Source organism: Artibeus jamaicensis, unplaced genomic scaffold (assembly GCF_021234435.1).
Source record: "Artibeus jamaicensis isolate MK-2021 breed Jamaican fruit bat unplaced genomic scaffold, CSHL_Jam_final contig_781, whole genome shotgun sequence".
Taxonomy (NCBI): domain Eukaryota; kingdom Metazoa; phylum Chordata; class Mammalia; order Chiroptera; family Phyllostomidae; genus Artibeus; species Artibeus jamaicensis.
Window position 1 is genome coordinate 7,888,520 of NW_026521968.1, and position 14,990 is coordinate 7,903,509.

The following is a 14,990-nucleotide window of genomic DNA, read 5'->3' on the forward strand; positions in this document are numbered from 1 at the left end:
AGCTAGGTTCAAGCTGACTTTGGTCTGACCTCTAGGCAGAAACGTTAAACTCAGTTCAGTTCACACAGCCTGCTGGGCACAAGATCTCCATGTCCCAGAAAGGCCTTGCCTTAGACTAGATACAACCCTTTCTCCAAACTGAAAGAAGGGTAAGGCAAAAAAAAAAAAAAAAAAAAATGATAGCTGTTTAAGAGAGACAACCTTTCTTTTTCTACTCCTAGCTTCCCACTGGCTTCAACTCCTTGTCCCCCCCTACCCTCCCCTGTATTTTGTCTAGTGCTATATAGGGATGGGTAAGTAAAATAGGGAGGCCTGTCAGGTGGGTGGAGACTTTGTAGAACGGACCAGAGTGGGCAGCCACTCATCAGCTCTGGCAGGTCACTGCCGACAGGGGAATCAGACCTGTTGTTAGTTTAGTTTTAAAGTAATTTTCAAGTCAAGCCAGAAATCAAATTTCCCTATGAAATATCCAAAATTTAAAAGCGAACTGATTCAAATTTAAAATTATGCAGGCCAGTGTCATGGGCCAAACAACACACACAAGTTTACAGCCTCTGACACATGTTGCATTAATGCTTTTGTTCCCATCTTCTTGTATGATCCTCAGAGTAGGGGGCAGGTGCTATCATTAACTCCAAAGCTGGGATTTGGGTATATCAAAGTGCTCTTTTTTTCAGTCATTGCAAATACATCCTTTTAGAAATAACTTTTTTAATCCTAAGGATAATACTTATTTCAAAACATAGTAAGTTACAGAAACATAAACAAAGGAAAAATGACCACTATTCCCAACATGCAAAACATAAATGCTGATTTTTTTCCTTCCAGAAAAAAATCCCTATTTATTCAACAAATGTTACACAGGATGTGTTAGGTGCTGGGGACATTATAGTGAATAAGGCACAGTTCCCGTCCTCCATAAGGCTTACAGTCTAGTTCTCGTTCTCTGCTCTGTTTTACTGGGAACCTCGGTGTTAGAAGCTTCTTTAAGAAGCCAAAGAGTAAATAAGCTGACAGCATTTCTGGTGGGCCCAAGTATACCCAGTCCCACTGGGGCCATCTTCCTGGAAACAAAGGAGATAAGGAGCCCTGGTGCTGGAGTTAATATGCAGAAAGGAATAGGGCTCTAAAGGGCTGCCCAACTATCAGTTCAGCAGGCTGAGGACTTGGGTGCCGGCACTAGGTCCTAAGGAAAGGGGTCGGCAGGGGGCAAGTGGTATGTAGCATCCAGGAAGATGACGAGGGTCCCGACACTTGTGAAGATGATGAAGGTCCACAGGAAGAGGCGGTCCACTACCATGGCCACAAATTGCCAGTCTTCCTTCAACTGGGGATAGGCAGAGGAAACTGTTTCTGAGCTCCAGACATCAGGGAAGGCTACCCCCAAGCCCAGGTACCCTGCCCTGGTCCTCCTACCACTGTTCTGAACTCAGACCAAGATAGGCTGCGAAAACGGGAGCATGGAACTAAGGGTGATTGGTGAGAATAAGAACCAGTCAGAAAGTAGGGGGCAGGACCAAATGAGGAAAACTTCCAATCAAAACAAAACAGAAACAGAAACACACAAAATCCCAAACAGAAACAAACAAAAAATGTGCTAGGGGCGGGGCCTGAGTTTGCGGGTGGAGCCAAGGCTACCAAGGCTCTGCCCTGCTCCACCCTCACAAGACTCACCGCGTTGTGGTCCTCCTGTTCCTGCAGCTGTCCAGCGATGTAACTGATCGAGGAAACGACCTCCAGTAGCTCGCGAGGAAGGCTGACAACCCGGTTTGGACCATCGATAAATCGCCGTAGATCCAGGGCAGACATTTCAGGCTGGAACCTGGAAGGGGCGGGATCCTTTGGTCACACCTGGGGTGCAAAGACACAGCCTGCGCTCAGGCTGCAGACCCCGCCCCAACATCCTGCCCCTTTTCAAAACTTTTAAGGCTCTCCCCGCCAGCAGCGGTGACCTCCCTAGCATTCCCTCTGTGGTTAGTTACCACCTTTCAGCAAAGTGGGCAGCAGAAGGGATACTACAACTCCCCAGATGCTCAACCACAGCATCTTTCCAGCGCCTGCCTCCGCACAGTCTTCTGGGAATTGTAGTTCTCCAACTCCTGAGTAGGTACTACCTCTTGGGTTTGGGGAAGAGAAAATCACTCGGCGGCTTCCGGATGAAATATTCATCTGTTCCCCGACCCCAGCCACTTCCTGGAGAATCCCTGAGGGCTACAGAAGGTGGCTCTGGCATCTGGTCTCTCTCAGGCTTGGGTCTCTTCAGACCCAGGTACAGAGAGAGTTTGTGGATGAAGATCTGCAGAGTAGAAAAAGAGGCGTGTTGGAGGGTGCTCTCATGTTTTTAGACTGGAAGGGAAGTAGCCAACCACCCCACGGCACATACCCACTGCTAAGCCCGTGTGCATATGTCCCACTGAGCTACAGTGGGACAAGAAACTGCAACCACACAGCCTTCAGGGCTCATATGTGGGTTGGGAGGCGTCCTGACTGGAAAGGAAAATTCTGAGGGCTTCCACCCTGATAGTGCCAAACCCTGGGAATGTTTCCCTGGGATCTGGATGGGCAGTATTATTAAAAGAGTGTGGGATCTACAAAATGGTAATGACAGGAGGGTAAATTTAATTGTGCATCATTTGGATGCCCAACAGGACTTGGTACTTAACACTCCACAGAAAGTTGTCGCTCTCCCTCAGGTCTGTAAAAGGAAGGTTGAAGTGGTAGGAGGGAGGAGAAAAAGCCAAATACTAAGCCAAGAACTAAGCCAAATACGTGGACAAAAAGCCAAATACTAAGATTAAGAGTCAACAGAAGCTAGAGGAGATTTTTCTTACCTGACGGACCCAAAGGGGCATTTGGTGGGTGTGAGGTGAACGATGGTGCAGGTTGAGAACAACGACGCTAAGGATGACTGAGAAGGTGACGAGGACCATGGTAAACATGAGATACTTGACAATGATGGGGACAGACAGAGAGGTCTCAGGCACTTTGTCTGCCAACAGCAGCAGGAACACAGTTAGAGTGAGCAGGGCGAAGATTGAGAGCCCCATTTTCTCTCCTTGGGGGGCAGAGGGAAAGGCAGAAGGATTAGGTTTTGTCAGAAAACAATCTGCATGGCATAATTGGTAACAATGTATCAGCCCACTCAAGGACAAGCTTTTGGAAGGGCCAAGTGCATGAAAGTGACTCCTGCATTTATACCTCCAACCTGGATTTATTCCCTTCAACTCCAGACCTATATTCACCTGCCAACTTAACCTCTCCATTTGGATGTCCTGTAGAGTCTCAAATTTAACATGTCTAAAACTCAATTCCTTCGTCACCAACTCCTCCCATTGTCTTCCCCATTTCATAAATAACAACATCTTTCCTATGGCACAGGGCAAAACCCTTTAAATCATCCTTAGCTCTCTCTCTCTCTCTCTCTCTCTCTCATCCAATATCCAATTCATAGCAAACCCTAATGGCTGTACCTTCAAAGTATATCCTGAAACTGATGACTTATCACATCTACCCCTACTACCCTGATATAAACCACCATCTCCTCAGATCTGAGTTATTATAAAGGCCTCCTCTTTGTCCTTAACCTCCTCTGTTCTCAACAGAGCAACAAGATTGATCCTGTTAAAGTGTAGATCAGATCCTATCACTAAAAGTGAAACAAATTATATAAGGATATGTATGCCAGGTGGTAGATTATCCCTGTGGCATTCAACAGGCACTGCAAACTTCATGGAAGATATTGGAATAAAAAACTTGTATGGTCTGCTCTACTTCAGTCCTGTAATATTGGATTCCAAGATTTGCCTTGCTCTAGGAGGAAGTAAAAGTTACATTTGGAAGCATGTTCTAGAGCTGCATCACTCTCCTTCCCTAGGTAGAAAGAGGACTTGACTTCCAAGGGAAGGAAAGCATGTGTTGAATACCAGAGTCAAGGATATCAGTCTCTGAATCAGACTGGCACTAACCAAGGCTCGAATAGCAATACTGCCTCTCTAACTGCATAATGTCAGGCAAATGACAAACTCTTTCAGCTTCTTTATCCTGCTGTGTAGAATGGGAAAGTAAATCAATATTAAACTCAGAGTTGTTGTAAAGGTTAGAATTGAGTTAATCTGTGTAACATGTTAATTGTATTACCTTACATCAAGTGCTCAAAAGTAGCAAACACAATACCACCACTTACATGGAATTTATTGGGTACTAGGCATAGTTCCATGAACTCAGTTGATCCCCAAAATAATAGTATTCTGTAGGAACAATAACTGTCCTCATTTCCAGATTAGGAAACTGAGACACATAGAGATTAAGGAATTTGCCCAAGGTTACGCTTACTACATTATGCTGCCTCCTGGAGAAATATTGGCTATTATTTCCAAGGCAGGTGGAAGGTTAAGAGACTAGGATGTCAGGAATGAGGACAGGTAAAAGGAGTGCAGTCTAAATCCTGGAATTCGTTGGTCAGAGGAGTGGAGGTTTCAAGGATGAGATACTAGGATTCTGAAGGAAAGAGTTCAGAAATTACAAGATAGAAAGAAGTGGGCATCAGAGGAGAGGCAGAGCCTGAGATTGAGGGGAAAATCTGGATCCAGATGAAAAAGCTCTGGTTAAAGAGAAAACTTGAGTGAGATTGGTGAAGCATAATCCATGATGGCTTGATTTGGCAGGAAAACCTTGCCTGGATTAAGGGTGGAGAGAAAGAAGCTGAGTTATTGGTACAAAGAAGGGCTGGGGCCTTTCCCCCACTTACCTGCATCTGGTGGTAGGTAGAAGACAAAGATGGCCAGGACAGTGATGAGGATGCACGGGGCAATGACGTTTACTAGGTAGAAGAGAGGCTTCCGGCGAATGATGAGGTAGAAGGTGACTTCTTCATGCTGTCCTTCTCCCCCTCTTCTAGGATCCACCGGAGGCTGGATTAGTCGAGAAGGCTTGTGGATAATCTCCCATTGGCCATTTTCTTGGGGGAGGGAAGGGAAACAGAAGAATACACAGATTTGGGACCTGGTCCTTGTTGGTGCCAGATATGGCTTGCTTGGCCACATTCTAGAGCAGAGGAGGCTGATGTGTTAAGGGGCTAGCTGTGGACACTAGGCTGGACAGCTCACCTCTAATAAAACTTAAATAAGTCTCAGTTTCCATATTTGCCAAATATAGAGAGTCATACCTATCTTGCTGACACCACAAGGTTGTTTTGGGCATCACTGATGGAGTATATTTATCAGCTTGTTAGAAACCGAAACTCATAAAACCCATGGATGTGGGAGCCATGCCCACTCACCAATGAAGGTCCCTTCATGAATGTGCACTTCCTGCCGCTCCTGCCCATCTGGACCCAAGCCAGTGTGCAGGCTGACCTCTGAGCTGTCATAACTATAGGAACTGAACACCATGGTGCAGTTCTGCCAGTCAAAGGGAAAGTAGGTGACCTGGATGGAAGGAGGAGTCACTAGAGCTAACAGAGAACTTGGGGGGGGGGGCAGAGTTAGGGAGGTCACAGGGCAGATAGGGGGCAGAGAATATGAGGACACCAGGAGAGGTCACAGGTTAGTGAGGGTCACAAAGGAATTGGAAGGTTATTAGGTGAGGCCATGGGCAATGGAGGGGAGTTACTGAGGAAGACTGGAAGTCAATGCAGGTGAGCAGAGAAGATGGAAACAATGGAAAATCAAAAGGGCAAGAGAGATGTGAGGGTCATGGGAAATAATGGAGGAGGGATGGGAGTCAGGACATCTGAGGAGAGGTAGGGTTTCTAAGAGCGCCTTGAGTTTCCCAAGTGGAGCTCAGAGACCTGGATGCTGCAGCTGCTTCGATAGATGCCGGGAGGCTGCCAGCGCACGGAGCCGTCGGAGGCTACCACGACATTAATACCCAGAGCAACACCAAAATTTCCGTCATTGCTGCAAGGAAAGAATCTTCTCGTCTGGGATCAGGTCCCACCCTCCACATGCCCCGCCCTTGCAGAGGCCTCGCCCACCCCCAGTTTTGGAAAGATCCTACTTGTTCAGTAGCACCACATCTGGTAGCCACACGGATTGATCCTTGATGCGGAGCAAATCGATGCCCTCATACTCTTCGGGGTCCCAGCTCAGCCTGTAGTCAGTCCACTCCTAGAGAAGCAGAGGCTAAAGGGGGCTGTTAGGGGCTGGAGGCGGGAAGGAAACTTGTAATGTCCGAAGGAAGCGGGCAGTAAATACAAGGGTGGGGAGCAGCGCAGGAATGGGCTGTAATTCTGGAGGCCGGGGATTCTGAGTCAGGTTTCACTTGCACTTGCTCAGCCTCCATCAGTTAATTTCCCCTTCCCGCGCAACAGGCCCCAGTTTTGGGTCTGTAACAACGAAGACGTGGCACTAGCTATCCTAAAACAGTGGTTTTCAAACCGCAGTTCGGGACCCTTTGGTGGCTCAAGAATCAAATTAGGGGCCCCAAACCAGTGTTTTAAAAAATTAGAATGAGCCCTGGCTGGTAAGGCTCAGTGGATTGAGTGCTGGCCTGCGAACCAAAGGGTCGCTGGTTTGATTCCCATTCAGGGTACATGCCTTGATTGTGGGCCGGGTCCCCAGTCGGGGGCGAGCGGGAGGCAACCATAACACTGATGTTTGTCTCCCACTTCCTCCCTCCCTCCCCCTCTCTATAAAGAAATAAAGTATTTTTTTAAAATCAGAATAACAAAATGCATGAAGTGCAACTCCCGTAGTAAAGACTGGTAATGTTTCCTGAAGATTATGTTTATTATAACGGTGTTGTTTGAGTTTGTGATGCAAACATATTTTTGACTGGGCCCTATGTTCCAGGAAATTGTAAAAGCAGCAGGACACCCTTTCCCACCCCTTGGGGTCTTCGTACCAGGTCTAAGTACACCTTTGTGCTCATCTCCTCATCCTTCTCGTTCTAAAAGGGAAAAGGTACAGGTTTAAAAGGTAGAGGTTATGTAAGTGGAGATAAACGAAGGGGTTCGGCGGGCCAGGCTCTAGCTGGAAACTCCCGGCTTTTCCTGAGTCCCACCCTCTTGGGCCCAAGCCCCGCCTCTACCTGCGAAACTTCCTGCGGTCTAAGGAGTCTGCCAATTCCTCCACAAGTCCCGCCCCAGGCGGGCTCCACCCACAGCTCATAATTCACTCAACCCTGAATCTCCGCCAGTCGTTCTTGACTGACGCTGCCCAGCACCGAGCTCCGCCCCAGCCTGTGACCCCGCCTCAAGGCCCGCCTTCCAATTAGCCCATCGGCCCTAGTTCCACCTCAAGCTCCGACCACAGGCAAGTTCGCCTCTGTACCGGCTCTACCCTTGGCCTTTCCAGCAGCCGGCCGGTCGTCCCTTAGCCTCGACCCGCCCCAGCCGTCCCTCTGTGCCGCCTCATCCAAAGCCACGCCCCGCAACCCGCCAGTGAGCCTGACCTCAACCGCCCGCGTGCGCCCTCACCAGGCTGATGAGTTGCGCCAGTCTGAGACCAATGCTGACCCTGACGCGGTCTCCCACTTCCCGCGCCGGCCGCACAGAGCTATCATAGCCCGAGAAAAGTTTCTCGCGGAGCCGGCTTTCCGCCTCCGAGCCGCAGGCGCCTGGAGGAAAGCACTAAGTGAAGCCATGGTGCCGGGCCACGACCTCCGGCCCTTTCACTTGCCCCTCTGAGGCCCAGACTTACCTGGGGCGAGCGACGCCCCCAGTGCCCCCAGCAACAGCAGCAGCAGCAGCGCCCCTGGGGTCATAGTCCGGCCGCATCCAGTGAGTTAGTTCAGTGAACCGCCGGGACAGCGAGGGCAGGGGAAGTGACGAGGCGCCCAAGAATGTGCACCTGTTGTTGGGGGGCAGCCGCCAGCCCACCAGCCCCGCCCCTGGGACTTGGTCCCGCCCCGAACAACTGCCAAGGCCCGCTACCCACAGATGACACACAAGGCATCAGCTGTATAAACCTTCTTTAATTGAGAATGCATGGAGTGGAAACCAGGTCCCCCGGGAGTCAATTCAGGGGACTGGTGGAGCCTGGGTGGGGTCTATGTGGATGAGAGAAGTATCAACAACCCCTCTTGCAACAAGCTAGTAGAAAGAGCCTGAGGAAAAGTGACCTGCCTCCGGAGTCCTACCCCCTCCCTTTAGGGCATCCTCAGTCTGTCCTGCCCAGGTCTGGCACTACTCAAGTCTACCTCCTAGTTTACTAGTGGGTTCCTGATCTTTTCCAAGCCTGCCCTTAACTCTCCACGTTTTTCAAAAAAATCGAGTCAGGCCATCTTTTTGGTACTTATAACACAGCTGAGGTTATAAGCTGTAAAGTAAAGCAAATTCTCTTCAGTTAGAAGCTCTGGGGGTTTATGAGGTCTGGAATCCAAGAGGCCCTCACCCTCCTTGGCCTGACCTAGAGGAGAGTGTTGGGACTTATTGCTGAATTGGGGTCTCCTCACCGGGGGAGTCAAGGCTATGTTATATTTGTACTTTTTATTCTAGACCCATTACCCTAAAGACCTCAGCTTTAAAGGGGAACTGGAAGAAATTCCTGCTGAGGTAGCTAAGTGTTCACATGCCCCCAACCAAGGGGCAGGTCCAATTATGTCAAGGGTTTGGCCCCTTTTCCATCCTAGCTTCCCCACTATGAGCCAAGGATTCCTTCCAAAACTCCTCTGCTCTTCTTCAGACTTTATTTCCCTAGACCCCAGCTGAGTTGCAGGAGTTAGAAACTGCATGTAAAAATAAGGTTAGCATTCTATAGGAAGAATAACATTTTTAGAAAATTATCTAGGAAAAACAAGAAGTAGTTCTTAATTCATCCAGGACTCAGTTCTTTATGAATCATAGCTGGGTCCTTTCCAGAGTTCATCCTTAATAGGTGCCACTACAGAAGGTGGAAGAATGAGTCTAGAACTTACTCTAGAGCAATAATATGGCTATCTAGGCCCCAGTTCCATCCCGAGGGGAAGGGTGGAGATTCATGGTCTATATCCTAGAGCTGAGATTCAGAAGAAAGTATGGCTCCATGTGTCTAGAACACCATGCTCTAAAATTGGGTGTCTCTGGGATAAAAAAGGTTAAACCTGGGGTGATCTGAGACTGGACGCAGTTCAGGCCAAAGCCAAGAGCTGGGCTCAAATCCAGCCTCTCTCTACTTGGAAACCAGGGGTCTATCTGGGTCAAGGAAGCCTGATGGATCCAGAACAGAGCCTGGCAGCATGCCTGCATTCCAGCACAGAGCCTTAGTACAGAAATGGCCCTGGCTGGGATTCATGGTGTTCCAGAACCTGTCCAGAACAAGGCAGAAGGTGGAGTAGGGAAAGAAAACTAATCCTGAGCTCCAGTAGACATATAAATCTATGGCTCAGTGGCAATGAAAGGGGCTCTAGGAACTGGCTGAGCCTGGGGTGGGGAGTATTTGTGTCCTGGTTAAGTCAGTTTGGAACCCCCCCCCCAGTGCCATCTCAGGAAAAGGCTTGGGGGGTGTGCAAGTGTGGAAGAAAAGAAGCAATCGGCCAGGACCATTTTCAAACATCCACTTCTAAGACCCCCTCTTGGGTCCAAGAATTGAAGGATTTCAGCAGTTCCTAGGCCCCCTCAGGGTAGAGCACCTGGTGGGACCTGGCCGCTCAGGGCGTGAATATGGCAGCTGGGATGGGAGCAGGGCCAGGAGCAGGGCTGGGAGACAGGCTGTGGCGGTGGCTAGATCAGTGCAAGTGCAGGAGCCTCCAGTCCAAGGTCTATATTTCAGGGGGCAGGGGGACTGGAAGGGGAGGTCTCAGGGACACTGTGGAGAGAAGGCTCCCGGTACATGGCCACTGTGAAGGGGAGAGAGAGGAGCAGGAAGGAGAATTAGACATAGAGAGACCTAGGAGAACTAGAGTTCTGACAGGGCTCCCTCCTCTACACTCATCCTCCAGGAACCCCACCCCATAGGGGGAGAACTCGCCAAACCCCCAAAGGCCAAAGCCTTCCTGGCTTGACCTGTCATAACAGGTGTGCTCTTCACACTTGTTGCCCCCAAGCTGTGTATCACTTAAATGTCCATGTCAAGGTCAGTACCCTCCCATGTGGCCCCCATTTTCTTCAGTTCATACTCACCCTCCAGGAGCTTGGGCACAAAGTGAGCAGCTGCCTTGGTCTTCTTGACTCGATTTCCCTTCATGACTCGGCCCTCCTTGTCCAAGCCTAGGTACCAGGCCCGGCCAGAACGGCGCTGACGGTAGAGAGCAGAGGCGTACAGGACATAGTAATTCTCAAAGACACACTCCTTAAAGCGACACTCAGCTGTGAAATGTTGCTGAGGAGACAAAGACCCAGGAAGGCACACACAAAGAGACAAATAGACACATCACTGGACAGAAGGGAGCCCTGAGAAGAACAAGCCAGGACATAATCCACATATTTTAGGCTAGGAGGCCAAATTCTCAGTCCAAGTGGGAAATGGGAAAAAGGGAGGACAAGGGAGAATCTGGTAGTCTGCTGATCGTTAGGAACTAGACTTCGGGGGGCTTGGAATAAGAAAACACTACCTCACCCTGACTAGTGTGGCTCAGTGGGTTGGGCATCATATTGCAAACAGAAAGGTCACTGGTTCGGTTCCAGGCCAGGTCCCCAGTTGGGGGCATGCATGTTTCTCTCCCTTTCTCTCTCCCTTCCCTCTCTCTGAAAATAAACAAATAAAATCTTAAAACAAAAACAAAACCTTCTCTCCACTCTATTCCCCACCTCTCACCATCCCCTATCCTGAGTGACTGGGGAAATGAGTAATAATGAAGTCTGGAGGAAGTAGGATGAGAAACGTGGGCCCTAAAAGACAGAAAGAGTTGGATATTCAAAAAGCCTGGGGGGATCTGGAGGGCTGTGTGATAGTAGGATTAGAGGGACCCTGGAGGAGGTGCTCTGGAGTGGGCAGTAATGACTGAACATCAGCAAGAGTTGGAGTGAGCGGGAGCCCTGAACTGTAAAATACTCTGTAGTTGAAAAACTCGCAGTTGGGGAATCTCCAAACCCCAAGCCACTCAGCCTCATCTTCTCACCGAGCTGTAGAGCAGTCCCTCTGCATTCATGGCCATGTAGTGACCCAGCTTGGCACTCTGGATGGTGACCACACGGAGGCCCACGGGGATCAGATTGAAGTGTGCTGAGGATGGAGAGAGGGGGCATCAGTACCCCAGGCCCCCTGTTTGAGCTCCCTCCACCCCAGCTTCACTTCCTCCCTTGGGAGTCAAAGGGGTAGACCAGAAACAACAGAACCTAAAGCAGGAATAGGACTGTCCTAGTCTCCTAGCCCCACTGTCCCCCTTCCCACCCAGGGGCCAGCTTCCCCCTCTCACTGAAAGAGCTGGTGTCCTCTGGGGTGCCCTGGATGCTCCCGTCGGGATTTGCCTGGAGGTAGAAACCCTGGCGGCAGAACAGTTTGGTGACGATGCCTTTGAGCTGAGGCTCTAGAGAGAGAGACAATAATCTTTGAAAACAACATCTCTGTTCCCAGAAACATTTCTACACTTCGTGGGATCAGAGGGAAAAAAAGACAGTGGAGGAAAGGAATAGGGTCCTATGGCCCGAACTTTCTCACCCTCCAAGAAAGCTCTCTCCCACCTCTCGATTCCTGAGGACGCTGAGGTGTGGGTCCCTTCTGCTTCTTCTAATCACCAGCTCTCAGTTTAATTTATTGAAATTTATTTAAATGGTTTAATTTGTACTCTACAGCTTAACCAAAAAGCGGGGGGGGGGGCCGGGGGGCACGGGGAGAGGAAGGGAAGAGCTACATCCAAAGACAGAGGGAGATAGGTGGGGCTGCAAAAGGGACAGTGTGTTTGTGAATATCGGGGGCAGCAAGGTGACCACAGGGTAGGGGCGCCCCCTCCAGAATCGGGGTGGGACTGGGCCTGACGCTGACTCAGCACCTGCTGCTGCAGCTGTCGCTCGCTTGGCGCGGGCCTAGCCTTGGCCCAGCGCCGGCCAGTCTGACACTGACCCATCTGTCTGTGTCTGTCAGTCCGCTGGCCCGGGGACCCAGGCCTTTTAGAGGCTCAGCCTTTCCCCTTCAGCCAGGTAACCTGCTTAGGGTGGGGTACATTCGGTACCAAACCAGGGAAATAGGAGGGGCGGGGGAGGTGAAGAGGCAGGCTGTCACGTGGGAGCCGGGACCCACTACTCAAATGGTGGGCTGCGGACCGTACCACTGTGGCGGACCTGCGGTGGTGGGGCGGGGATGAGGAGGGCTCCAGGGGGCTAAAGCTAGGGCTGCTGGGAGCAGGCAGGAGGGGGCCAGAGGGACTCCCTGCCTGTAGTAGCTGGATGGGGACCACACGCTAGCCCTCAAAACTCTCCTTGCTGGTTGTTTGCTCTCAGCGTACTTTCGTGTACCCCCTTGTAAGTGGTACGACCGCTGTTGGGTCTCGTTGCTGGTTTCCCATTAGCCTTGTACTATGAGTTCCTCTGCAGAGGGTCCCCTGAGATTTCGGAGTCGCGTGGAAGGTAGTTGGGGGGGGGGGTACCCAGTTTCCCTCTTGAAGCTCAGGTCACGGGAGGAGGGCACACAAGAGGGGCGAACTGGCGAGATAGCTGCAAGGACACCCAGGGGAGAGCTGGGGAGATTGGCACCAAGCCAGGCCAGCTCGGCCAGGAGGAAGCGAGCCAAGGCGTGGAGGAGCGGGAGAGCCGGGGCGGGGGCGGGGCTGCTGGAACCGCAGAAACCCTCGGGGTGACCCAGGCGTCCAGAACCCCCAGCCCCCCTGGGCTCTGGATGGAAAGAAGCGCGAGAGACAGCACGTAGGCGAAGGGCGATGGGGATGGGGATTCCGGGGTAGGGATGGGAGCCAGCGGGGGCTGCGAGGCTTGGGGAGCCAGACTTAACCCCTCAAACCTTCCCCTTGTTCTCGAAAGCAGGGAGACTCGGGGTTATGGGCAAAAGAAAAGGGAAACTGAGGCATAGACTGGCAGAGACTTTGTTGTTTTGGCCCACCCCTTTTCACTCTCCGGGGGCCTCCCTCAGTCCGGCTCCATTCTTCAGAGCCCCTCATCTCAACCTCCCAGGCAGAGAGACCCCAGTTCCGGAGACCCCGCCTCAGCCACTCACCCGGGCCGTGGTCTGGCCGTCCGGGCCGCCCCCCGCACAGTCGCACCTTGGACAGCAGGATGAGGAGCTGTTTCTGGCAAAGGGACTTGGTGCCGCGGGGACACACGCGCCGCTGCGCCGACACCGGCCGGCTGCCCCCTGGCTCTCGGACCTCCCGCTTCTGCCGGATCAGGCTACTGGCCAGCGCCGCCATGGCGCCCCGGGAGGAGACACCCCCAAACCAGCAGGCGCTGGGAGTGTGGAGGACTCCCCAGAGAAGCCGGCTCACCGCCACGGCATGCTCTCGACTCTCTTCCCCGACTCTCCGCCCCACCCACAGGACCTTAGGATAAGCCTCGGCAACCCCCTCCAACCGTCAGCTCCCACCCTTGAGCCCCCGGGCTAGCTCCACTGAACCCAGCAACCTATATACCTCTCAGTTAATCCCACCCTCAACTTTTGACCCCTACTGAAAACTACCGCTCCCCTGCTCTTCAGTAGCCCAGTCCCATTTCTCCTATCCCAAAGTCAAAACCCTTAAAATGTCCAGTATGTGGTTCCAATTTTCACCCTATTTTGGTGGCCTCTGTACTCCTGCCAAATCCACTCTTGTAAAATGAAGATTGTGGGTCCTTAGCTTTGAGGATATTAGCTCACCCCACCCCTACTGGGGCACTGCCAATATCAGGGAAGAACCCCACCTTGATGTCTTTGCCATCCTCTAAGTGAAGACCATACCCTACTTTTCTCACTGAAACCCCCCAAACTATGTCTCTGAATATCCAGACCGTCCCTGTTCAGTGAGAACGGGTCCCCAGACTCTGTCTCTGGACAATGCCTTTTTTTTTTTTTCACCAAGTCACCCCCATTTCGAGTGGCACAGGGTTCCAGTTGCTGAGCCCCTTTCCTCACCTTGTTACCCTCCACTCTTTGAAGTCACCTCCAAATCCACCGTTCCTGGTGGCTACACCAGGTGGTTGTCTGAAGGGCTCTCCATCACCTCGAAATAAGGAGCATCCGGTTTTTTGTTGTTTTTTTCTTCCTTCTGGCTGCCCCTTAATTTCCTTGGAGACAGCTGGTGCTATTTAGATCCTAGCCCTCCGATCCAGCCAGCCCCCCAGGAGGAGTGCACCCATGCTGTCGCCAGTTCCAAAATGTGGGCAGGCCCTCTAGAAGTCAGTGCATCGGAGCTTTCTGCGACAGAGCGTCCTCCTCCTCCCGGGGACTACCTATAGCAACCCCCTTCCCCGACGCCCCTCGACCTGTCCTCTGTTGATCCCGCGACGGGTGCTGGCCCCGGTTCCAGGCTCCTCCTTCCCTGTCTCCCGCAAACGGAGCTTCCCCTCCTCGCCTGGCTAGGCGCCTGGGCCCCCCAAAGAGTAAGGGTGTCTCCGCAGAACGCCCTGGTCCGGTAAAGTCAGAGCACTGGGCCTAGTGGCTGGACCAAGTGCAGCGGCGATAGAGGCGGCGGCGACGAAAGAAGCAGCAGCAGCGCCAGTGGGTAGCTGAGGCGGCGGCGGCAACCGCAGCTCCCCCTTCTCCAAGCCGGCCCGGGGGCGGGGCAGGGGGCGGAGACGCCGGGAAACCGGGATGAAGCTGGGCGGGCGGAACCCCGGGGTTCCTTGGAGGCAGGGAGTGGGGACTGTCTTAGCGGCAGGCGGAGCCTAGGCAAGGCCGCATGTCTCGCAGTTTGGAGGAGGGATAAGGAGGTGTCTCCGCTGACTGGGTGGAGAGGTTGGGCTTCAGATAAGTGGAACAGCAGACACCCCGCAAGTGGGGAAAGAGACACTACTGCCCTGGATGGGGGGACAGAACTGAATGAAGAAACTAGGGGTAATAACCGAAGGGATTGACGTGGGGGTTTAAATCTAGCCTGGGGAGAAATTCGAACTCCTTAATAAGTCTGATTTTGTGTGAACTAAATGTGTATACTCTGGTTTGCATGCTTCCTTCCCACGTTTTGTCAGCAAATGTTTCCCCCCATCTTTG

At 51.9% G+C, this 14,990-nt stretch overlaps 2 protein-coding genes across 4 annotated transcripts; both read right to left on the minus strand.

Annotated features, from left to right (window-relative positions):
• Window positions 1-794: 794 nt before the first annotated feature.
• Window positions 795-7,786, minus strand: CHRNB1 (cholinergic receptor nicotinic beta 1 subunit). 2 transcript variants are annotated; one of them, XM_037129163.2, is made up of 11 exons: window positions 7,641-7,786; window positions 7,418-7,557; window positions 6,844-6,888; window positions 5,998-6,107; window positions 5,789-5,897; window positions 5,279-5,426; window positions 4,748-4,957; window positions 2,832-3,055; window positions 2,115-2,296; window positions 1,675-1,822; window positions 795-1,327 (listed from the first exon to the last, which is right to left on the minus strand). In XM_037129163.2, exons 1-11 carry the CDS (start codon window positions 7,702-7,704, stop codon window positions 1,187-1,189), a joined length of 1,521 nt encoding a protein of 506 aa, XP_036985058.2. In that variant the 5' UTR covers window positions 7,705-7,786; the 3' UTR covers window positions 795-1,186. The 2 variants fall into 2 exon arrangements, with proteins under 2 accessions (XP_036985058.2, XP_036985059.2); XM_037129164.2 differs by lacking the exon at window positions 7,641-7,786 and having other exon boundaries at window positions 7,393-7,442.
• Window positions 7,787-7,903: 117 nt separating this feature from the next.
• On the minus strand, window positions 7,904-14,576 carry FGF11 (fibroblast growth factor 11). 2 transcript variants are annotated; one of them, XM_037129230.2, is made up of 5 exons: window positions 13,023-14,576; window positions 11,275-11,385; window positions 10,978-11,081; window positions 10,040-10,238; window positions 7,904-9,756 (listed from the first exon to the last, which is right to left on the minus strand). In XM_037129230.2, exons 1-5 carry the CDS (start codon window positions 13,213-13,215, stop codon window positions 9,686-9,688), a joined length of 678 nt encoding a protein of 225 aa, XP_036985125.1. In that variant the 5' UTR covers window positions 13,216-14,576; the 3' UTR covers window positions 7,904-9,685. The 2 variants fall into 2 exon arrangements, with proteins under 2 accessions (XP_036985125.1, XP_036985126.1); XM_037129231.2 differs by having other exon boundaries at window positions 10,040-10,154; window positions 13,023-14,573.
• Window positions 14,577-14,990: the final 414 nt, after the last annotated feature.

What these genes read in the sequence shown, in the direction of transcription:
- CHRNB1 (XM_037129163.2), bottom strand. Translation starts at nt 7,704, where the DNA reads ATGACCCCAGGGGCGCTGCTGCTGCTGCTGTTGCTGGGGGCACTGGGG. An exon ending in GGGGGCGTCGCTCGCCCCAG is followed by an intron (nt 7,558 to 7,640) that starts GTAAGTCTGGGC and finishes GCTTTCCTCCAG; the next exon opens with GCGCCTGCGGCTCGGAGGCG. An exon ending in TCATGAAGGGACCTTCATTG is followed by an intron (nt 4,958 to 5,278) that starts GTGAGTGGGCAT and finishes CCCTCCCCCAAG; the next exon opens with AAAATGGCCAATGGGAGATT.
- FGF11 (XM_037129230.2), bottom strand. Translation starts at nt 13,215, where the DNA reads ATGGCGGCGCTGGCCAGTAGCCTGATCCGGCAGAAGCGGGAGGTCCGA. An exon ending in AGAGGACACCAGCTCTTTCA is followed by an intron (nt 11,082 to 11,274) that starts GTGAGAGGGGGA and finishes CTCCATCCTCAG; the next exon opens with CACACTTCAATCTGATCCCC. An exon ending in AGGGACTGCTCTACAGCTCG is followed by an intron (nt 10,239 to 10,977) that starts GTGAGAAGATGA and finishes TTGTCTCCTCAG; the next exon opens with CAACATTTCACAGCTGAGTG.